This window comes from Mobula birostris, chromosome 7 (assembly GCF_030028105.1).
Source record: "Mobula birostris isolate sMobBir1 chromosome 7, sMobBir1.hap1, whole genome shotgun sequence".
NCBI lineage: Eukaryota > Metazoa > Chordata > Chondrichthyes > Myliobatiformes > Myliobatidae > Mobula > Mobula birostris.
Window position 1 is genome coordinate 46,812,905 of NC_092376.1, and position 23,367 is coordinate 46,836,271.

Below are 23,367 nucleotides of genomic sequence, written 5' to 3' on the forward strand. Positions count from 1 at the left end.
CGCTCAATCCTGGAGGGACTCTGGAGGTCAGGTAGCATCTATAGAAATAAATAAACAGCTGACATTTGGGGCGAAGACTCTTCCTCGGGACTGTAAAGGAAGAGGGGAGATGTTAGAATAAAAAGGTGGGGGAGGGTAGAGAAAAAGGATAGCAGAAGCAATTCATTCAGTTGGACATTTAATTAGTTCGAGACATCATTATGTGCCGAGAAACCGGTTTCTGTTCATGTTCTATAATTTCAAATCTAGCAGTTGTAATAAAAATGCAGAAACTGCCTTGCAAAATACCGGTAGTTGCAGATCCTCGCTTATCCGCCTGGATGCACTGTGGGTGCCTCGGGAGGCCAGGCCAGGCCAGGCCAGGCCAGGCGCGGCGCAGGGCCGTTGAGCGGAAGACGCATGCGCGGAGGTCGGCGCGCGCGAAATTCAAGCTGGTGTGTTTGGACACGGATGTGAGGGCGACCGTTACACTGGTAAAAATCATCAACTTCTGAGTTGTCAAAGTAATTGTTTACGGGAGTATAGTAGATATTTTAAATCGGTTTTTGCGGTTTATGTGCGGTTAAAATCGGCCGTCACGGATTGAACTGTATCCGCTGACGAAGGCTGAGGAAGGGAAACCACTGGTCTTTCGGCTTTTGGTCATCGGGCTCACTCTTAAAAAATAAAGGAATCAGCCAGAGTTTTCTCTAACACTCACGGAAAGAAAAATAGAGTGCACAGAAGTTGCGATCAACCTTGTGACGATTTGGAAAATGGAGCTTAAGAGCAGGGACAAAGCAACGTTTGTTCACCGTCGTCGGCTTTTTTATAGCTGTCAATCATTTGGGTGACTTGCTTGTGAATGTTCGCAGTTGACTCATTTTATTTAATTTTGTGTTTTATGGAAAACATGGGTTGTTGGATAGTGCAAACATAGTAAAGAATTCGTAATGGACAAAATCCTGTTGTCTGTGACTATCCTTTTTGAAAGGAATTGCGAGTATTTTGACATTTTAACAGAGGTCCCAGACTGACAAATTAGGGAAACCAAATCCCTATATTACTCAATTCCACATGCAGCGAAAATCAATGATTTTTAAAATGTTCATCCATAATATTGTTAATATGAGACAGAGCTTTACCCAATATTGTCTCCTGTGAAAGCCATTCGGCTGTGCTGACTAGTTATCATTCAGACCTCTTAAGCATCCAGCTGACATAAATGTGGAATCTATTTATTGGTGGTGATCACAGGCACTGGACCTAAACCAGCATAGTGATTGGAAAAGAACAGGAGGATCTAGAGAAGTATGTTCCAATTTCTGAAAGTAACTATAATTGTAGATGAAATTCTTAAAGGTATATTGAATAATGTTCTTTATTTGTCAACATACAGAACATAAGAGCAAGGGAGTCTCAGTGGAACTGAATAAAATGTTCGGTACTGAATGCAGCTTTCTTCATATTACAGGCATATTGTGATTGCAGTAAAAAACATGCAGAGGAGGTTTAAGACATTGCTAGGACTAGAGAATTTTAACTGTAATAAGTAAAGTATGGTAATGGTTTCCATGGTTGTGAGGAATTTGTAAGTTCTGAATTACATTTTAGTTGGACCATGCAAGTGCTTGCCTCCGGCAAGGTTGTATTAACAAAAAGGATCAAGGAATAACCATGCATGATCCTGAAACAGTACTCTGACAGGCTTAATTGAAACTTTTTATATTTGGTACTTAATTTGTATTATATTAAAATTTTATTTCAGTCCTTTAGAGACAAACAAAAAACTTCTGGTGGCTGGGTTTCCTAAGTCAGGGGTCCCCAACCTTTTTTGCACCGCGGACTGGTTTAATATTGACAATATTCTTGCGGACCAGCCGACCGGAGGGTGGTGTCGGTATTCAAGTAGGGTTGCCAACTTTCTCACTCCCAAATAAGGGACAAAAGTAGCAGTCGGATATGGGACACTTGTGCTTACCCCGAGAAAGACTACCATGACCATGAAGCCTTGCACGGGCACCTGTGTGCGTATGCGTGTACTTGCTGATTTTTTTTTCTACAAATCGGTTTTTGCTTAATCTTCCCGATTCTGTTAAGTGAAACTAAACTGTACATACATTATTTCTACTTTACATACATTATCTCTATTTTATATAGGCTGTGTATTTATCATATCATTCCTGCTTTTACTATATGTTAGTGTTATTTTAGGTTTTATGTGTTAGTATGATTTGGTAGGTTATTTCAAGTTGAACAGTGCGTGACAGGGAATGAGGAAAGGTGCAGCTGACTCATATCGTTTCATATCACCAAATCATATTGTTTCCTCACGGCCTGGTAGCACATGCTTTGCGACCCGGTGGTTGGGGACCACTGTCCTAAGTCAAGAAGGTAGCGTGATCACAAGAATCCATGAGCTTCCATTATCAAAATTGTTTTTAATTTTTATTCTAGTTTGTTTCCAACAGAGATGGATGTAACAGCTAATTTCTTCACTAAGTTGAAAACGCTTGCAGTAAATTTGGAGAAAGAGGCAAAATATTTGGACAATGCTTTGAATAATGATTATGGTAAGCAAGTTAATTAATACTTTGCAAAGATGATTTTGTCTGTTCTGCTGAAAAGACATAACAGCCCTGGAGTCTGTGACTAGGTTATAAATGCCTTAATAAATTATTTTGAAATTTCCAATTAAAACCAGAGATATTTTACATAGAATTCCCCCCCCCCCAACCATGCTCATTTAGTTTAATGCAAATGAGACATAAATTCAAATCTTTATATTATGATGTATCATCTGTTCAGTAATGTTACGTACACATGAATTAGGAGCACAATATAGCATGCACCTCTCTCCCTCTCTCCTGGCATTTTTTATTGTTTGTCTCTAGTTTGGAAAGATGCACTGTAATGGAAGTTTAACCTCTCCAATTTCCCTAGCAAAAAGTGATACTATTCTGTTTTTTTTTTAAATTACATGTCATACCTACACACTAGCCTTTTACAAATACTGCACAATCCACTCATAATCTCTGCAATGTAGAGCTCTCACCATTTTGATGTCAAGCTATTTTTTTATTTTTCCTCCAAATTGAACAATTTTGCATTTCCAAGATTATACTCCATTTGCCAGATCATTAGCTACTAACTTAACCTATGTATAATCCTCTTTCCTCTTCACAACATACTTTCCTACCTTTGTGTTAACAATAAATTTACTAACCAGTGCCTTCATTAAATTATTTTTATCAATTGTGACAGGTTAGGAGCACACAACCCTCTTTTCTGATAGCCAGCCAATCTTCAAACCATGCTAGATTATTACTTCATAGAGTAAGAGTTTTTATTTTTCATTAATTTATTTGATGTGCCACCTTATCAAGTGCTTTCAGCAAATCTAAGAACCATGCATCGACATTTTCGTCCCTCAACTACAGCACTAGTTACTCGTTGAAAGAATTAAAATAAATTTGACTTCTCTTTTATAGAATACTATCGACATTACCTGATTATTTAAAAAATTTCCAAGCTGCTATAACTGCTTGTTTTCTGGGTCCCTTTTAGAATAAAGTGACAGATTGAGGGATACTAAAAGCAATTTAAAATAATCATCTTGGAAACCATGGAATCTTTGACAATTTAAATCTATATCAGTTTTTATTTACACTAAAATAATGTCTATCAGGATATGGATACTTGACTGTCTATATATCCAACAATTTTCTTACCACTTCCTTGGTGGTCAATTTCTCGGAGTTCCTTCTTCCTTCCCAGTTCTGATTCACAGCTATTTCTGGGATGTTCTGTCTTCTGTACTGAAGACTGATGCATAATACCATCTCCTTATTTTCCATTATTTATTTACTTGACTTTATATAAGACCAATGCTCATTTTGCTCTTTAAATATATATTAAAATTACTAATTTTTATACTTCTGGCTATCTTATCATTTGCTATGAATGTTTCAGCCATACTTTGTCATTTTATATTCTAATTAATCTGCAATTATATATTTTCTCTTTGTTTGCTCTGCAGAGAGATATTTATTATATTGGTCCAATTTGGTGCATTACTCTATGGTTTCTAGTAGAAAGGATATTAAAGAGAAAAGCCTCAAAGAAATTGTGAAAATGTACAAAATCTATAAAGTAATGGTGATAGGAGAGTTCTGCTATTAAAATACAGATTATGATAGCAATACATAAGGAGCAAGAGAGAGGAAATAGATTGTCACAGGATAGCGGAGTGCAAAACTAGAGGACATAAGTTTAACGTGAGAGGAGAATGACCTGTGGGGCAGGTTTTTCATACAGTGGGTAGAGGGTATATGAAAGGGTCTGTTGAGGAAATGGGAGAGGTGGATACAATTACAACATTTAAAAAAAACATCTAGTCAGGTTCATGGATGGGAAGGGTTTCTGGATATGGACCTAATGCAGGCAAATGAGACTGGTTCAGGAAGAAACTTTGTTCAGCATGGATAGGTTGGGCCTGCTTCCATGCTTTATGACACAATGAAGGAGCCAAAACCTAACATTTTATTTCTATCACATGAAGACCATGAAGAAGCTGCTCGCATAAAGATGCTTCATGAATTACATTCAGAAGTTAGAAATATTAAGGTAACTATTAAGTTATACATACAATCAAATGGTAGATTTACTAGTTTGGAAATTTTACTTCTAATTCTAACTATTTTGCATGAAGTTCATTTGTTGCATATTAAATAGTTTATAATTGCAATTTCCCCTAACCCTTTACTTTGGCCAGACAGAAAGTAAATATTTTAAAGATTGGTATCTTAATTACTGATAACTATTTGAGTCTGTTGTCAGCAACTGTAACTCTTGAAATTTGCAGATGAAGGTCAAGCTTTCAAATATGTAGCAGTGTCAGAAAACCTTTTAAACTGATGTGAGTAAACTAACATACACCTTTCACTTTGAGAAGTACAACATAACTCAATGTGGCTATTAGTTGGTTTATTTACATATTAACATGGATTTTTTTTTGTCTCTATTTACATTTGAGGTTTTGTTTATTTGCACATTTCTTGTGATATGGACATGACTGTTGTTTATCCTAAGTGCTCTTGTAGGATGTTGTAGTGCACTGTCTTTATAATGATCCTTCATTAAGTATAAATCTAAATGCTGGACTTCTGTTGGGGAGTGTGTTCCAGGGTTTAGACCTAACAGTGAAGAAGAAATGACGATGTATTCTTTGGGACTTGGAGGTGATGCTATTCCTGTGCATTTGAAACCTTTAGTCTCCTTGGTTGATTAATCTTCAAGTGCATTTTGTGGCTAGTACAGGTGAAAGGGATATCAGTGAAGTGAGCTGCTTTATCCTGGATGGTATTGCAACTTCAACAATACACATAGTTCATTCACCCAGCCACACTCTTGACTAATGCCTTGTAAATGGTGGAAAGATTTTGGAATATCAGCAAATGAGTTACAGGTCAAAGATGTTGATGGAAGGGGGATTTAGTGATAGTAATGTCATTGAATGTAATGAATAGGTGGTTGGATCTACTGATGAAGGTGGTCATTGCCCAGTTTTTTATAAGGGCTGTATCTTAATACTTAACAGCCCTTCTTGAATGTTGACTAGGTATTGTTGCAGGCAGGGATGGATACCTTCATTTGCTGTGGAGTGTTCAATGGAATCATCAACAAATATCCCCACATCTGATCTAATGATGAAAACAAGGTCATTGTTGAAGCAGTTAAAAATGGTTTGGTGTAAGGCTACTACTGTGACGAGCTTCTAAAGTGGTATCCTGGGTTAGATAACCACAGGCATTTTCTTTTTAAGTGTGGTATTACTGCAAACATCATAATGTTCATCCTTTGATAAAAATTAATTTGTTTTATCAGGACTTCTTGATTCTACACTTGGTCAAATGCTGTCTTGATATCATTCTCATCACATCACTAGAAATGAGCCCGTTGGTTCACCTGAAGGTGGACAGCCCAGGCAAACCCCAAACTGAGCATAGGTGATCAGGTTATTGAAGAATAAGTGCTATTGAAACTTTTCATCACTTCACTGAGAGTTAAGAAAATGCTGGGTGGTAGTTAACTGGATTAGATTTACCCTGTTTCCTTTGAGGAACACATACCTAGAAAATTTTCCATGTTGGGTGGATAATATTGTCACTGTATAGAACAGCTTCATGAAACACGGCAAAATTTGGAGATTTCCTATATCTGAGTCAACACAATAGATGCTAATTTTATCAAAGTAGAAACAAAATTCTTTGTCTTCAGCATATATTTGCATACTCAGGTGATGTGGAACAACGTATTTGCTCACAGCAAAGTTTCTTTGCCACCAATTTGTAAACATGCAAATTTGACAAGAAATTATTTTGCTGCTGAACATGCATTGATTAAGATCTATTTCAATTTGATCTTCTTTCATGTAATCTCAGTACTTAGGATATTATCTGGTCCTACACCCCAGGATATATCCAGTGCTCTTAGTCATTGAAGTATGGCTCTAATGACTTTGGTGGTTCCCAGAGAACTCTAAGATAGGTTATCCACTTTTGGCTAAATGTGATTGTGAATACTTCAGTTTTGTCTTTGCTGTTTATATTCAGGGCTTATCCTTTGATAGGTAGGTTAATTGTAAATTGTCCTGAGATTTGCTGATGATACAACCATTGTTGGTAGAAGCTCAGATGGAGATGAGAGGGAGTACCAGATATACCAGCTAGTGGAATGGTGTTGCAGCAACAACTTTGTACTCAGTGTCAGTAAGACAAAAGAGCTGATTGTGGACTTCAGGAAGGGTAAGAGGAGGGAACACAAACCAATCCTCATAGAGGGATCAGAAATGGAGAGAGTGAGCAGCTTCAAGTTCCTGGGTGTCAGTATCTGAGGACCTAACTTGGTCCCAACGTATCAATGCAGTTATAAAGAAGGCAAGACAGTGCATGTCCTGGGTGATGAGGGTCCTTAATAATGGACATCAACTTTCCGAGGCTTCACTCCTTGAAGATGTCTTGGATACTATGGAGGCTAGTATCCATGATGGAGCTAACTAATTTTACAACTTCTGTAGCTTCTTTCGGTCCTGTGCAGGAACCCCCCCCAAAACCAGATAGTGATGCAGCCTAACAGAATGTTCTTCACGGTCCATTGTTAGAATTTTTCGAGTGTTTTAGGTGACAAACTAAGTCTCTTCAAACTGCTAATGACATGCCCTCTTCTCATTGTTACCATTAGGAAGGAGATACAGAAGCCAAAAGGCACACATTCATTCATTCAAGAACAGCCTCTTCCCTTCTGCCATATGATTCCTAAATGGACATGGAACCTAGGAACCTTACCTCTTTTTGTTTTGTTTCTATATCATCATGTATTGCATTGTGCTGCTGCTGCTAAGTTAACAAATTTCACAACACATGCCAGTGATAATAAACCTGATTAGGTTAATTGGGTTTGTCAAGGGGTTGCTGGGGTAGCGTGGCTCAAATGGCCTGTTCCGCGCTATATTGCTAATTTTTTTTTAAAAAATCATTGAATGGAGATATTCATGGAGCTGCTGATTTTCATTAACTTTTTATTATCCATCTCTGTCATCGGTAAAAGTGGCAGGATTGTGTCACCACTTAACTTCATATCTTCTATGTTAATTATGCACATGTTACAGTTTCACTGGATTGGTACTATATTTTTTTTAGTGCTTCAGGTATGGCTCTGTCATAAGACATAGGAGCAGAATTAGGGCATTTGGTCTATTGAGTCTGCTCAGCCATTCGATCAGGGCTTATTTATTTTCCCTCTCAACCCTATTCTCCAGCCTCCTGCCTGTAACATTTGGCATCTTTATTAATCAAGAACTTGTCAATTTCTGCTTTAAATATACTCAATGACTTGGCCTCCACAGCGATCTGTGGCAATGAATTCCCCAGATTTACTACCCGCAGGCTAGAGAAATTCTTCCTCATCTCTTTTCTAGAGGGCTGTCCTTGTATTCTGAGTCTGTGCCTCCTGTTGCTAGAGTCTTCCACTATTAGAAACCTCCTCTTCATGTCCACTCTATCTAAGCCTTTCAGTTTTCGTTAGGTTTCAATGACATCCTCCCTTGTTCTTCGAAACTCCAGTAGGTAGCGGCCCAGAGCCATCAAACACTCCTCATACATTAGCCCTTTAATCCCGGACTTATTCTTAAAAACCTCCTTTGGACCTTCTCCAGTGCCAGCTCACCCCTCCCTAGATATGGAGCCCAAAGCTGCTCACAATATTCCAAGTGTGGTCTGACCAATGTCTTATAGAGTCTCAGCATTACTTCCTCCCAAATCCCTTTGCACTCCTGATTTCTGAAATTGTTTCCCATTTAGAAAATAGTCTCTGCCTTTATTCCTTGTACTAAAGTGCATGACCATACACTTTACTACAATATATTCCTTCTGCCAGTTCATTGCCTGTTCTCCTAATCTGTTCAGGTAATTTAGTAGACTACCTGTTTCCATAACACTACCTGACCCTCCACCTATCATTGCATCATCTACAAACTTGTCCACAAAGCCATCAATTGTCCTTCAACATTTCTGATTCAACTAGTGTTGACACCCTGGCTTGATGGTAGTGCCGTGAGTTTATGGTAGTATACGTTGCTGCTGCTGTTCATGGTCCATTGCCTCCTAATATAAGAGCTATTTAATGGAGTTGTAATACCACACAACACAACGTGGTAGGAAGAACGTGATGCGCTGATTCTGTAATTCTGTTTTGAAGTATAGCCGTTCTTGCTATACAGCCCTAAATCAGCAAATCTTATCCTTTGTTCTTTGATTATCTCTAATAGAACAGTGCATCCAAATGGAAGGTTTGAATGATCTTGTATAAGAATATTTCAAAAGTACGTTGCAGAGAAGTTGCCTGTTTGGTGCTACTTTATTGTGAAAATAAAAATTAATAGTAGACTCCAAATCATACTGACAAATTTGTTAAATCACTAGGCAAAATATTGAACTACTCCAAGAAAAAACTATCTTTATATTAAAACTATCTAAGGGAAGTGATAAAACTCATCTGATTGTTATAGACTACAAGTTTGAATTGTCTTATCTCGTTTTGCAGACACCCAGGTTAAATGGAATTCATACTTGTCAATATTTTTGAATATTTTTTGTTTCCTCTTTAAAGGCAGATCTTCACAAAAAATTAGAAACTCTTGAAACAGAAAACAGAGATAATAGTGCATTAATTAGAGCTTTCCAGACACTGCACCAGAAGAATACTGCAGACCTTGAGGAAATCGAAGAACACTTTCAAAATTATGGGTATGAGCCCTTGCATAAAAATGATGAAGGTATGTGAATAGATGAGAACAGAATATAACTCTCAGTTGCAATTTCATTGTGCTTTGATAAATTTTAGAATCTTGTTGAAATATTCTACTAAAATTAATTAGTAATATACAGAAGTTTTAAAAAAATAGGGCTACAAAATAATTGAATTATTGCATGCAGTGATCTGCTATTACTATTCTGGAAAATTTTAATTGGCAGATACTGCAAATTTAAAATAAAAACACAATGCTAGAAATGTTCATCAGGTCGGGCTGGCGGGTGGCGCAATGACATTGGCGCCGGACCCGGGAGTGGAGGTTCCCGGGTTCGAAACCAGTCGGCTCCGCTCCCGAGTACGCTTTCCATCCATGCCGGGTTGAGTGTCGAGATCGCAACTCAACGTCGTAAAATAAAGGGAAAATAGTGCGAAAAAATGAGGAGTGGCGGGCCACTCAGTCAGTCTCTCTCTCTCTCTCTCTCTCTCTCTCTCTCTCTCTCTCTCCCTCTCCCTCTCCCCCTCTCCCTTTGCTAGAAAAAAAAGAAATGTTCATCAGGTGATGCAATATATGAAAGGGTTGCCAGGACATTCAGTATAATATTTTTTCAAAGCCGGAAGTTCACCACCAATTATAGCAATTAAAAATCCAAAGAATTGCATAACTGATTTCACTAGATTTTTGTATATGCCTACATGAGGCTCAGTGCCTTTTTGGTGTCTCCTTTATCAAATTAGTAAAATTTGCTGTCATAGAAATTATGAATGGGATGGGCTGAAAAGATTGTTTGATTTCTGAACACTCATTTCTTAATGTATGCACTGATGACATAACTTTGCACTATAGAATATTGTGATAGGATTCTTTACTAGGAACACAACACTCATCCCTGTAATGGATTTTTGAACAAAATATGAAAATCTGTAGCAACTTAAAATTCTGTTACAAATTTAACTTCAGTTTTTATGAACAGCTCCATTTTCCTTACTTTAACTAATTTTGCTTGTGAGTTTTGTATTCATCATCACAATTTGCGCCTATATATAATTCTCTACAATTCCAACTAGTTAATCACAATAGTCTTTGGGAATTGGGAAAATAATAATGATTAAAAACTACTGAATGCTTCATTCCATTATCAGTATTTCCCAATCTAAGAACAGATAATTCAAAGTGGCAGTTGTGTTAATGAGGACAGAAGCAATGTTGATGTATAAGTTTAATTTCTTACCTTTTTTCTTTATCTTTTCTGTTTAAAAAAAGGGGGATGCTATGAACCTCCCAAAGTAGCAATAGCTACGTCAACAATAGCTTTCTTCAAAGAGAAGAAAGGCAGCCTGCAATTAGAAGTGGCACCACCTCATAGTTTCCCTTTTAAACGGAACTGTTCCTGTCTTGGAAAAACATGTTTCTATATTGTTGCTAGGATAAAATTATGGAACTCCATCTTAGAACCTCATCTCATTCACTGTGTGCAATAGTGGAGAATAATCATTAATTTAAACTAATATTAAATTTATAAATACAAATATTTACAAAAGTAATAGCATTGAGCACAGATGAGTTTCTTACAACGCATTTCTTTGCAAAGTCTGGAAGTTTGGTTGCATGCTATAATTCTTTGAACTACTTGTCCAGTAGAACATAATGTTGCATTCTCTACCTAGTACCACTGTGAGAATGCTTTTACTCATGGACTGCAGCAATTAGTGAAGACCTTTCCGTACAATCACCCTTTGGCAAGAATGGGCAATATTTGCTGACTTAGCTGGCAGTACCCATCTCTGATAAATCAATATATAATAAGATTACCTGAGACAATCTTTCAGGAAATGTTGGGCTATTATGATACACCTTTGGTGTGAACTAAAGTAATAAAAGATGCTTGAAAGAATTCATTGCATGTTTTTATTTGATCTCCCTGCAATTGGCAGGCACCAATTACATCTTTCTTTTAGTAGTGGAATTATTGCTGGAACTTTTTGTTGTTTTAAGTTGTAGAGTTCTAAATGCATATTTTAACATAGAGGGACTATGTATCTTGCATATAGTCAGTACAACTACTTAGAGTGTTTGCTGAATTGCTTTTAATCTACAATTTACCTAATATAAGATTTTTCCACCTGACCTGTTCTTTGCAGCAAATTCACATAATGGTCCTTTAACTACGAAATAAATGGACACAAAATTGTACAGCACAAAAGTGGGTATTTCAGCCTACCAGATCCATCTGCAGTATCCAGTTTGTCCACATTAGGTCCATATCCTTTTATGTCTTGCTTATTAAATAAAATGCCTGTTTAAATGTAGTCGTTATATCTGACTCCAGCACCACTTCTGACAGGGTTTCAATATCAATCACTTTCTTTGTAAAAAAAAAAAAAGCTTGCTCTTCAAAGCTTCCCTTTAAAACTCCTTCCTCTTACCTTAACCCCATGCCTTCTTGTTTTTGATAACCCTGTGTTAGGAAAAGATTCTGACAATTTACCCTATCTATGCTGCTTATTTTATGTATCTCTGTCAGCCGACCTTCACCTTCCTCTACTCCAGGGAAAATAAACTTATTCAATCCTCCAATTCAGGCAATATCCTCTACACTCTCTCTTATACAACTATATCCTTCCTATAGTATGGCAACCCGGACTACAGGCTTTACCTCAAAAGCAGCTAACCTGTGTTCTGTAATATTTCAAAATAAGACCCATCTTTTTGTATTCTATACTCTGACTTAAGCAAGCATGCCGTATGCCATCTTAACGAACATATCTACCTGTTTTTGCCATTTTCAAGACACTATGGACTTGAACCCCCATGTCCTTCTGTTCTTTTAACATTCCTTAGTGCCCTACCACTTACTGTATCTCCTACCCCTATCTAACTTCCCAAAATACCTCACCTTCCACTTGGCAGGATTAAATTTCATTTGCCAACACTGCCAAATGTTTATCTTGTGTGTCATACAGTAGCCTGAGATTACTTTCCATACTATCCACAACAACACCAATTTTCATATCATCTGCAAACTTGGTATTATATTTGCTACATTCACATCCATAATATTTATATATAAAATAAACAACAAGGAAGCCCTCGTGAAGGGTCTCAGCCTGAAACGCTGACTGTATTCTTTTCCATATATGCTGCCTGGCCTGCTGAGTTCCTCCAGCATTTTGCTTATGTGTTGCTTATCCAAATAAATGCAATTTTTTTCCCTTCAAGAACCACAGATGAAACTTACTGAAACTGAATTGGCTGAAAATTCTGAACCCAATCTTGAATCACAGAACGATGAAGTTACTACTCCAACGCATGAAAAGCCTTTGCTAAATGACCCTACGCGTACCCCTCAGCTTGAAGATTTTGGACTTGGTCATTTAATGTTTCAAAGTGCTTGGGGGGTACCAGAATGTCCTCTGCCTTCAGATCCCAAAATGACTGGAAATTACGATATGCAATCTTCCACATTTCAAGGTCCAGTTATGCCAAAGACACCAAAATGTACATTGCAGCTGGGAGATGATATGCTTCTTACACCCAAGATGGAAAATTTTGAAATTGATGAACATACAGGCTATGTAAACGACTTTACTTTGGCACTGTATAATAAACGTGATCAACTGAATATCAACAGGTAAATTTTAAACATTTTTCTAATTGTTCATACGTTACTATTCAGTTTCCAATAATGTATGTGATTTCAACAATTGATAATGACTGATTTTTAGGAATTTTTCATTATTGATTTTATACCTTAAGGATTTCTACTTTTGAATTTACTTTTTGTAATAACAACAGCTATATTGCATTTTTTGATTTCTGCATGAACATTAAAACATTCTACAGATTTTAATCTAGTTTCCTTCCTAAGCATTTATAGCAACTTAACTTTGCAGAATTGATTTTATCATGTGATGGGTAGTACTATTGAGTACTTCATGTAACTTATTTTGCAGCATTTGTAATTCAGAGAGAGGAAAATCATGTTTCCATTCTTCCTAACATGTCTCTTTTTTTGTTCCTTGTACTATTTTCTCCCATCCCAAAACAAAATGGTTTCCAGTTGTAATCCTCTATCAACTGCAGACGATCAACCACAGAAAGCATCTTCACTGAAGGATGACTTTGTGCATTGTATGTCACACCCATCAGTGTTGAATGGTATGTATTACATAATACATTTTTAATTTTGAGATCAAAAGCCTATTATAGCAATTTATTTGATAAACTCATTTAATTTATTAATTGGTCTGTTCATTACATTTATGCTGGAAATACAAATTAACATTCTGATTAAATGAGAATACATTGTTAGAAATTGATTTTTAAAAATATTAGAATATTTGTATTGTTTTCTGTAGAACTAACATTCAAGTTGTAAAATTCAGTGTTGTATATACTTGCTATATATTAGCTTAGTGGTTTATGAATTGCAGCTTACAATTTGAAAGAAGTAAAAATAAAAATAGTTCAGATCTGTCATTGATTGCAAATTAAGACTGTCAATTGAATGAAGCAGGCCACTTGTGGGCTACAAAATTTTAAATATGCATGAATATGCAAATAAATGTAATACAGACAGATGTGAAGGATTGCATGTGGGACAGATCATAAATTCCCAAGTCCATCTCAGCTTAACAGCCCTAGACTTAATATTATGATTAATAGAATAAAATAGTAAAGCCAAGAGGAAAACATTAATGTATTGTCAGTCCCCAACTTCAAGACTTTGAATGGTTGTTTTAACTAAGGTTCTTCGAATATTACAGCCCAGGAACAGTCCCTTTAGCCCACAGTCCTGTGCTAAACCAATTAAATTAGTAATCAATGGCTAGCTAAACTAATCTCTTCTGCTTAGACAATGTCCATATCCTTTCATTTCCCTCCCATTCATATGCCCATCTAAGTGTCTCTTAAAAGTCCCTAATGTTTCTGCCTCTACCACCACCCCTGGCAGCACATTCTAGGCACCCACCATTCTGTTTATATTTTTTAAAAACTTGCCCTTCACACCTGCTTTGAAATTACCCCCTTTCCTTCTGGTATTAGACATTGCAACTCTGGAGGGAAAAGGTTACTGTCTGTCTACTCTATCCATGCCTCTCATAATCTTATAAACGTCTGCCAGATCTCCCCTCAGCCTCTGCTGCTGCAGAGAAAGCAACCCAAGGTAGTTCAACCTCTCGTTATAGCACATGACCCCCTAATCCAGGCAACATCCTGATAAAACTCTTTTGCACTCTCTCCAAAGCCTCGACATTCCTCCTATAATGGCGATACCAGAACTGTATGCAATACTCTGGATGCAGCCAAACTAGAGTTGTATGAAACTGCAACATAACTTCCTGAGTTTTGAACTTAATGCCTTGACTAATAAAGGCAAGCCTTATCAGTCTATGTAGCCACATTCAGGGAGTTATGAACTTGGACTCCAAGATCCCTCTGGTCATCAAAACTGTTAATGCTCTTTAAGAGACCTAACACTACTTCCTCCTTTGCGTTGAAATGCCCTAGCATATCAATACACTCAGCACTGGTCTCCCTATTTTACGTATCCTTCTTGGTAAATGCTGATGTAAGGTACTCATGAAGGACCTCACCCACATTCTCTGCATCTACCCATCCAAACAAATGTTCCCCCTTTTATCCTTGAGTGGTCCCATCCACTCCCTAATTATCCTTTTGCTCTTATTTGCTTATTTAGAGATACATTGAGGAATAGGCCTTTATGGCCCCTGGTGCCACGCTGCCACCGATCCCCAATTTAACCCTAGCCTAATCACGGTACAATTTACAATGACCAACTTACCTGTTAATTGGTACGTCTTTGGAATGTGGGAAGAAACTGGAGCACCCAGAAGAAACCCACACATTTTGCAGGGAGACCAGGATTAAACTCTGAACTCTGATGCCCCTAGCTGTAATAGTGTCACACTTGCTGCTACACTACTGTGGTGCCCCCATGAGACATGGAGCACCCATTCCTGTCCCTCTCTTAACCAAGTCACAACATCATTGTTCCATGTACTGGTTTATGCTCATAAGTTCATCACCTTTACCCATAATACCCCTAGCATTAAAATACACACGCTTCAAACTATCAATGTCATCATATCAATTGCTTTGCTCCTACCTGTGTTTTTTTCTGGATCTGACATCTACATTTCTCTCCCTTCCTCCGTTTTCTAACCTGGTGCTCTCATTCCCATCCCTTGCCCTCTTCCGAGTCACTGGGCCTTCATTCATTATTAAAATAGAAGCCTTTTTGTGTAGAAAAACATTGATATTTGGTAGCATTTTAGCCTGAAATTTGTAATCCTTATTAAAGCATGTGCTGGATTTGATGAATTCATTAGGGGATGTGGTTTGAAATTGATTGCAGTAAAAGTGTCATGTATGCAATAATGAAGAGAATTCTCTGCATAACTATTTGCCGATGAGCTTTGGAGACAAAGGTTCTGAAAACAGTTGTACATCAGTTAAAAATAAAACTGATCCTTTGACCCCACCCCCAACTATTTCAACTATCAACTATCATCATTGCTGTGAGCTAGCAGCTAGCAATCTGAACTGAACAGGATAGATTCAAGTTAAAATACAGATGGTAATCTGATTATCTCCTGAGTTATGGCAATTTATTTGTAGAGAGCCTATGATTTTGCATCGTCTCAGTCCTTTTCTTGCCTCACCCCCACCCACCCACCCACCACTATCCTCTCATATATTTATAACTTAACATTAGGTCATTTTCCCACTTCTCTATTATAAGTAATTATCAAGGATTTTGTAATTCACTGGTAATGTTTATACAGGTGAACAAAGAAATATGCTTAAATTATCCCGCAGTACACCCAAATTTTTTTTAAAAGATTTTGGTCTGTTAAATGTGATTTTCTGCTGTAGTATTTTTATTATTTTCTTATTTTTTTCTATTAAATTTGTCTGTGCTCACAATCCAAAGTACTTTCATTCTGCTCATTCATAAATTAGTACTCCAGTCTGAGTTTCAAATTCTACATCTGTATACTTAACTATATCAGTCCTGTCTGGCAATCTATTTTCATATTTTAACAGATAAGTTGAATTCTCCTCTGCCTCCTGTGTTCTGCACACCTGGTTTGAAAATAAATAAGGCTAACCACCAAGTTTCAGTGGTTGAAGATAGGAAATCAAATGGCTCAATTTCTTCACCAGTAGTACCAAACTTTGAAACGCCCTGGCTGAAAAGGCAATCTACTGTGAGTATGATCTTCAGCCAAGCGGAAATATATATATTGTTTGTGTGTGCACGTTAATAAAATGATTATAGTGCTGCGTCTAGTGTGGTAGTCGCTCTCACTTTCAGCTTCCACCACTGGCCAGCAGTCTCGCAAAAAGGAGAGCCAAATGAGTACGCCTGTCCCTGCCAGTCCACAGCCTCTCCAACAGCAAGCCTCGTGTGGTGCCTCCTCACTGGCAACACACAGAAACTAAACTCCTTTCGGACTTGGGCTGAACTACAGAGGATGGGGAAGAGGTCTGTCACCCCAATGCTCATGAACCAGATCCCCAGCAATGGGTAAATAGCCCCACTGCCTTGAGGGCATTCTCGGGAGAGACGAAGGTTATGGGAGTAAACCCAAACAGCAAATCCAGAGCGGAACCCCTAAGGCAGCTGGACGTCATTGAACATCCTTCCAGCAGCTCCTGAAGCCAAGCTGATGCTAAACATTTTGCTTCATAAGCTTTGGGCTACCCTGGTGAGGCTGAAAGGGGGATCTTGACAACTTTGCATCTCAGGATCTCCGTGCCTTCCACCCGGGCTTGTGATAATGATTATCATCACCCATTGTTCTTCAAGATAGATGCCAACCAACAACTATGTGTGTGTATATATGTATGAATTGAATGTGTGTGTGTCTGTGTATATATTATCCATCAATCACACTCAGTGGCCACTTTATTAGGTACATCTGCTCATTAATATAAATATCTAATCAGCAAATAATGTATCAGCAGCTCAATACATAAAAGCATGCAAACAAGTTCTGCATGGTAAGTGCGAGCATGCTTTTTCCACTGAGGTTGGGTGAGACTAGAAGTGGAGGTTAAGGGTGAAAGGTGAAATGTTTAAGGGAAACATGAGGCAGAACTTTTTCACTCAGGGTAGTGAGTGTGTGGAGAAAACTACCAGCAGAAGTGGTAGATGTGGGTTTTATTTCAACATTTAAGAGAAATTTGGATAGGAGGGTGGATGGGAGGGTTATGAACGATTATGGGCCAGGCGTTCTCTGTCCACCAGAAAAAGCAGGATCCCCCAGTGGCCACACATTTTAATTCCACGTCCCATTCCCATTCTGATACGTCTATCCACGGCCTCCTCTACTGTCAAGATGAAGCCACACTCAGGTTGGAGGAACACCACCTTATATTCCATGTGGGTAGCCTCCAACCTGATGGCATGAACTTTGACTTCTCTAACTTCTATTTATGCCCCATCTCCCCTTTGTACCCCATCCCTTATTTATTTATTTTTTTCTTTCCTTTTTTCTCCCTCTGTCCCTCTCACTATAACTCCTTGCCCATCCTCTGGGTCCCCCCCCAGCTTTCTTTCTCCCTAGGCCTCCCGTCCCATGATCCTCTCCCTTCTTCAGCCTCATATCCCCTTTGCCAATCAACTTTCCAGCTCTTGGCTCCATCCCTCCCCCTCCTGTCTTCTCCTATCATTTCAGATCTCCCCCTCCCCCTCCCACTTTCAAATCTCTTACTATCTCTTCTTTCAGTTAGTCCTGACAAAGGGTCTCAGCCCGAAACATCGACTGTACCTCTTCCTATAGATGCTGCCTGGCCTGCTGTGATTACCAGCATTTTGTCTGTGTTGCTTGAATTTCCAGCATCTGCACATTTCCTCGTGTTTGCGTTCTATGACCCTCATGGTTAAGAGTTTCATTACTTCTACGAATCAAACATCAGTATGGGGAGGAAATGTGATCTAAGTAACTTGGACTGTGAAATGGTTGTCGGTGCCTAATGGGCTGGTTGAGTATCTTAGAAACTTCTGATCTGAGATTTTCATGCAGAACTGTCTCTTAGAGTTTACAGAGTATGTTGCAAAAAACAAAAAAAAAAAATCCATGGAACGGCAGTGGGTGAAAATGCCTTGATAATGAGAGGTCGGAAGAGAATAGTCAGACTGGTTCAAGCTGACAGGAAGTGACAGTCAGAAAATCAAATATCCATGCATTGCAACAGTGATGTGCAGAAGGGCACTTCTGAAACCAGAACATTTCAAACCTTGAAGTGGATGGGGATGGGCTACAGCAGCAGAAGACCACACCGTGTACCACTCCCGTACCTAATGAGTCTGTGTGTATTTTTTTTCTTGCTTTTAAGATATAATATATACACATATTGTTACAGACTTGTTAACTGGCACAGCTTTCCAAGAGAGCAGTGATCTCTTTGAATTCTGTGACTGCTGCAGATCTTGATGGAACTAGGGACAAAAGGACATGAGATATAGAAATGAGACGGTCCAAGGCAATAGATGTTTGGTGTTCTTTCTGAAATGCTGTTGTTGAGAAATAGTATTGACTGAGATTTCTCTGATATCTATCATAGCCTCAAAAGACTGAATGCCCATAGTCATTAGAAAACAAAGAAATTAATGATAAACAAAGAAAGTAGTGACATCAGTTTCAAAACACAAGCATTCCTCTAGAAGTGGAGCTCAGTTAGCACAAGACATTGGCAAAGGGGAAGTACCCACCACAGACACTACTAAACCTTTGTGTGAAGCTTTCTTCTAGATCAGTTGGAAACACAATAGGTTTGCAATTAACAGAATTCTGTGTTATTACAAAATAAGCTTCCCTTACATCAATATCCACAAGACAGTTTTTCATAGTACATCTCTGACCATTATAATCTGAAATTTGTATCATTGTACATTGCATCTGTGTTTACATCCCTGTGTTTAATGTTCCCAAATTATATTTAATGTTCTATGGGAAAGAATAAATGTAATAATTACAATGTTCTTGTAAAATCCCAAAGTGGAAAATAGCACACTACCATTGAGGCGCCAAAGTGGTAAAATCTAAAATTGCTTGAACCCTCTCAACAACAATAACCGCTAATCCATATATGATACCTGCTTATTGGATTATGGAACTATAGAGAAATGAAATTAAAGAACCTAATTATCACTGCTTCAACTAGCCAAAAGAGAAAATGAATGTTGCATTTTTGGGTACCTGTGAGAAGAAAATAGCATGAGGCAATCTCACCAGGAAAAATGGATAATATTAGTTGAATTAAGTACAAATAATCTTGTTTCCTTTAATCTGGATTATTATATTTCATATTACATTTTTTTAAAATTTAGTTGCAACATCTTAAAAATGAGGCATGTGTACAAAAAGAAGCATCAGATGAACTTGATTTAAAAGAACCTCAGCTACCAGCTATGAGCTCCATTGGCTTTCTGAATGGATACAACAAATCGCCATCACCTCCGCCGATAATGACTAACTATGAAATTCTTTTTGATACACCAAAAGTTCCAGAAATGACCGCACAAATTCCAAGCGATGTTCTAAAGGTTGGATTTGCTTTTATTATATTACAAAATTGAACAGAAATTAATGAAGTGCAGCATATGATTTCAACCAAAGAGACTCTCCTAAAATTACACTATTTATAATGGACACTGTTGGTGTACTATTTGTTTGGAGTATCTTACTTTAGGAAGGATTTTATTGATATGATCTCCTTATTGTAAGAAAAATTATGAATGGGTTTTCTGCCATAATTGGTTTTAGCAAGTCAATAATTAGAGGACTAAAACTTAAGAATAAAAAAAGTGCAAAATAATTCTCAAACTATATTTTTGGTATGATAGTAAACCTTTTTACAAGAGTCATAAAAATTAAAATGGAATATCCTAATGAGAATTAAGTATTAATCAATTTGACCATGGGTTGTAAAAGCACAATTTTAGGAGGTAAAAGCTGGGGGGGTGGGGAGAGTAAAAGACAGCAGAAGGGTGGAATTAAGCTAAGACTTTTCATAGCTTAATTCTTGGAAACTACATACTTGGAAAACACTCCATCTTTCACATTTTGTATAATCAGGTTGCCCAAAAGCTCTGTTCGTGTTGAAGCGCATGTCAAGTTGTGTTCACTTTTGCATCCAATTCAGGATCATGTTAATTTTAAAATTCTAACCCTCATTTTCAAATATTTGTGGCCTTGCTTTATTTAGCTTAATCACACCCCCCCCCCCCCCACAACCTTCTATGAATCTCTAGTTCTGGTTTCTTGCACATTCTTTGACTTTACATTCAGCAAAAATATCTGTGCTGTTGTGGCCTTAAGGTTTGAAAATCCTTTGTTTCTCAATTCCTCTCTTTAATGCTCTCGTCAGGAGCTTCATTATTTTATTTCAGCTTTGTTCACCTAATGTCTCAATGTATGGTATTGTTAAATTTAGTTAACACTTGTTGAAACAATTTTGGGATTTCTTTTATTGTCTGCAAGGCATTGTATAAATATAAGCTATGTTTAAGAAGCAGTTTCAAAAACACTTAGCAAGTGTAGGGTGGGCAAAATGGACAACACCTTTATTGTAAAATTTTATACCCACCATTCATTTTAGCATGATCATAAGCTGTTCCTTGGAATTTGATATTCAAGTAAGAAATACAATAAAAGTTAAATATTACTGCTTTTAAAATCATAGTTCATAATTTGCTTGTTATGGTAAACTAATTGTTTAATCTCTGCCAGATTCTGTCATCTTATGATACAAATCGACACAAACCTAACAGGGAAAATTTGACTTCCTTTGATCTAATGACTCCTGTACCAAGGAATAAATTTGTAAAGGAAAACAGGTAAGTTGGAATCATTTCTGGTGAACGCAGCAGGCCAGGCAGCATCTCTAGGAAGAGGTACAGTCGACGTTTCAGGCTGAGACCCTTCGTCAGGACTCCAGTCGGCCTGAAACATCGACTGTACCTCTTCCTAGAGATGCTGCCTGGCCTGCTGCGTTCACCAGCAACTTTGATGTGTGTTGCTTGAATTTCCAGCATCTGCAGAATTCCTGTTGTTTAAGTCGGAATCATTAATTATTTTGTTTGTATTTTTAAATTTATCTGTCAGGAATTCTGATTCAGTAATGCAATTATCCTGATTCAAAGCTGTATCTCATTTTGAATACATTTTCCCTCTGATATAATGCAGCATGCTCTTGTTATAGAGCTTTCAAGGTACTAAGTAGGGATTCTTCAATATCATCATCCTTGGAATTTGTCCTAAGGTATTATTTCTCTTATACCTTTTATCTTAGTGGCCCAGTAAATATTTGCATGCTGGCCAAGTTACAGAGTAAAGTTTTAAAGGGTTTTACAGAGTAAATTATTAATTTTAGTATAAAGAATAATTTTGCTGTATTATGATGCAGTAATTTTATTCAGTGGCCTATCGATATGGTAATAATGGTTTAAACATGTAAACTTTTAGCAATTTGGAAAAAGTAATGTTCTAATAATGTTTATTTTTCTAGAATGTGATCTGTTTGTACATTGAAGTCTTGGCACAAGAAATTCAAAAATAAATGTAATTAGTTGGAAAAGTCTGAATATGACCAGAAGTGTGGTTCTGGAAGAGGAACTGTGCTGTTGAAAACCAGGTGTGGAAGCAACAACAGATCCATATAGGCTGAAGTGATACATGTAAATAGTTCTTGTAGAATAAATTCAATTAATAGTGAAACATATAGTTTCCATATTTTTGGCATATTGCAAAGGTAGATCAAATAATTACTTTAAAGTGCAGTTAGGTATGTGAAGAAATGTATTTTTGAAGCTCAGTATGCTAGAATAAGATGCATTATTTGAAGCTAAATTACTGATTTTTTTGACATTCAATATGTGATTATGGAATTGATTTTAAATTCAAACAAAGTTATAACACTGGTCATCACAATCATAATTTCTGTAAAATTCTCAATTTTGTACATTAGTTTTTTATAAAATTGGTTTATGTATTATTTTCATTAGCAAATAAAGTATACACTTGGGGTACATGAGGATTTCAAACATTTCATTTGAAGAACTACCATCAAGAAACAGCTGGGGGGGAAATCACTGAGGAAACCCCAGATCAAACTCGTTTCCATGTATTGTCCTTTCTGCTAATCTAGTACTTACATTTTTATTTTCTATTGTTAGCCATCGGGATAAAGTAGCCAGTTAGAAACAACATTGGCTTAGCAGGAGGAGCCCAAAGGTAGAGTGGATGGCTGTCTCTGACTGAAGAGTGATGAGTGCTGAGCCACAGGGATCATTTCTCATTTTGTTGTTTATCATCTATATTAATGAGTTAGATGAACATAGAACGGTACCGCGCCTTTGACGTTGTGCCAACCTTTTAACCTACGCTAAGATCAATCCAACCTTTCCCTCCCATAAAGCTTTTTCTTTCAGCCATGTGCCTGCCTAAGTCTCCATAATGCATGCATTCCATGCACTTACCACTCTCTGTGTATATATTAAAAACACACACACCTCTGCTCTCCCCCCCCCCATTTCTAAAATCACCTTTAAAATATATATTAACCATTGCCACGTTAGGGGAATAAGGTAAAAAGGTGCTGTCAATCGATGCCTTTTGTACACCTCTAACCTTTATCAAGTCTTTTCTCATCCTCCTTTTCTCCAAAGAGAAAAACCTTTTCTCATAAGACATGCTCTAATCCAGACAGCATCTTGGTAAATCTCCTCTGCATTCTCTCTAAAGTTCCCTATAATGAGAAGATCAAAACTGAACAGTCCTGATGAAGGGTCTCGGCCTGAAACGTCCACTGTACCTCTTCCTAGAGATGCTGCCTGGCCTGCTGTGTTCACCAGCAACTTTGATGTGTGTTGCTTGAATTCCCAGCATCTGCAGAATTCCTGTTGTTTACAATGCTACAAGTATGGTCTAACCAGAGTTTTTATAAGAGTTGAAACAGTACTTTGTGGCTTCTCGTCCCCTGACCATCACCACTTTAACCATCCTGGCAAACTTGAGGGAACTTTGGACATGGACCCCAAGATT

At 37.5% G+C, this 23,367-nt stretch overlaps 1 protein-coding gene across 3 annotated transcripts; it reads left to right on the forward strand.

The window, feature by feature from the left end:
• The first annotated feature begins 378 nt into the window (after positions 1 to 378).
• ska3 (spindle and kinetochore associated complex subunit 3) lies at positions 379 to 22,279 on the forward strand. 3 transcript variants are annotated; one of them, XM_072263055.1, is made up of 10 exons: positions 379 to 473; positions 2,437 to 2,552; positions 4,541 to 4,605; positions 9,148 to 9,313; positions 12,509 to 12,920; positions 13,350 to 13,447; positions 16,361 to 16,524; positions 19,653 to 19,868; positions 21,055 to 21,161; positions 21,833 to 22,279. In XM_072263055.1, exons 2-10 carry the CDS (start codon positions 2,453 to 2,455, stop codon positions 21,837 to 21,839), a joined length of 1,335 nt encoding a protein of 444 aa, XP_072119156.1. In that variant the 5' UTR covers positions 379 to 473; positions 2,437 to 2,452; the 3' UTR covers positions 21,840 to 22,279. The 3 variants fall into 3 exon arrangements, with proteins under 3 accessions (XP_072119156.1, XP_072119157.1, XP_072119158.1); XM_072263056.1 differs by lacking the exon at positions 21,833 to 22,279 and having other exon boundaries at positions 21,055 to 21,165; XM_072263057.1 differs by lacking the exons at positions 379 to 473; positions 4,541 to 4,605 and having other exon boundaries at positions 2,498 to 2,552.
• The last annotated feature ends 1,088 nt before the right edge of the window (positions 22,280 to 23,367 follow it).

Bases quoted from the DNA above. Each gene is read 5' to 3' on its own strand.
- ska3 (XM_072263055.1), top strand. From the start codon at position 2,453: ATGGATGTAACAGCTAATTTCTTCACTAAGTTGAAAACGCTTGCAGTA. The intron at 2,553-4,540 runs GTAAGCAAGTTA...TATCACATGAAG, and splicing joins TGCTTTGAATAATGATTATG to ACCATGAAGAAGCTGCTCGC. The intron at 4,606-9,147 runs GTAACTATTAAG...TCCTCTTTAAAG, and splicing joins CAGAAGTTAGAAATATTAAG to GCAGATCTTCACAAAAAATT.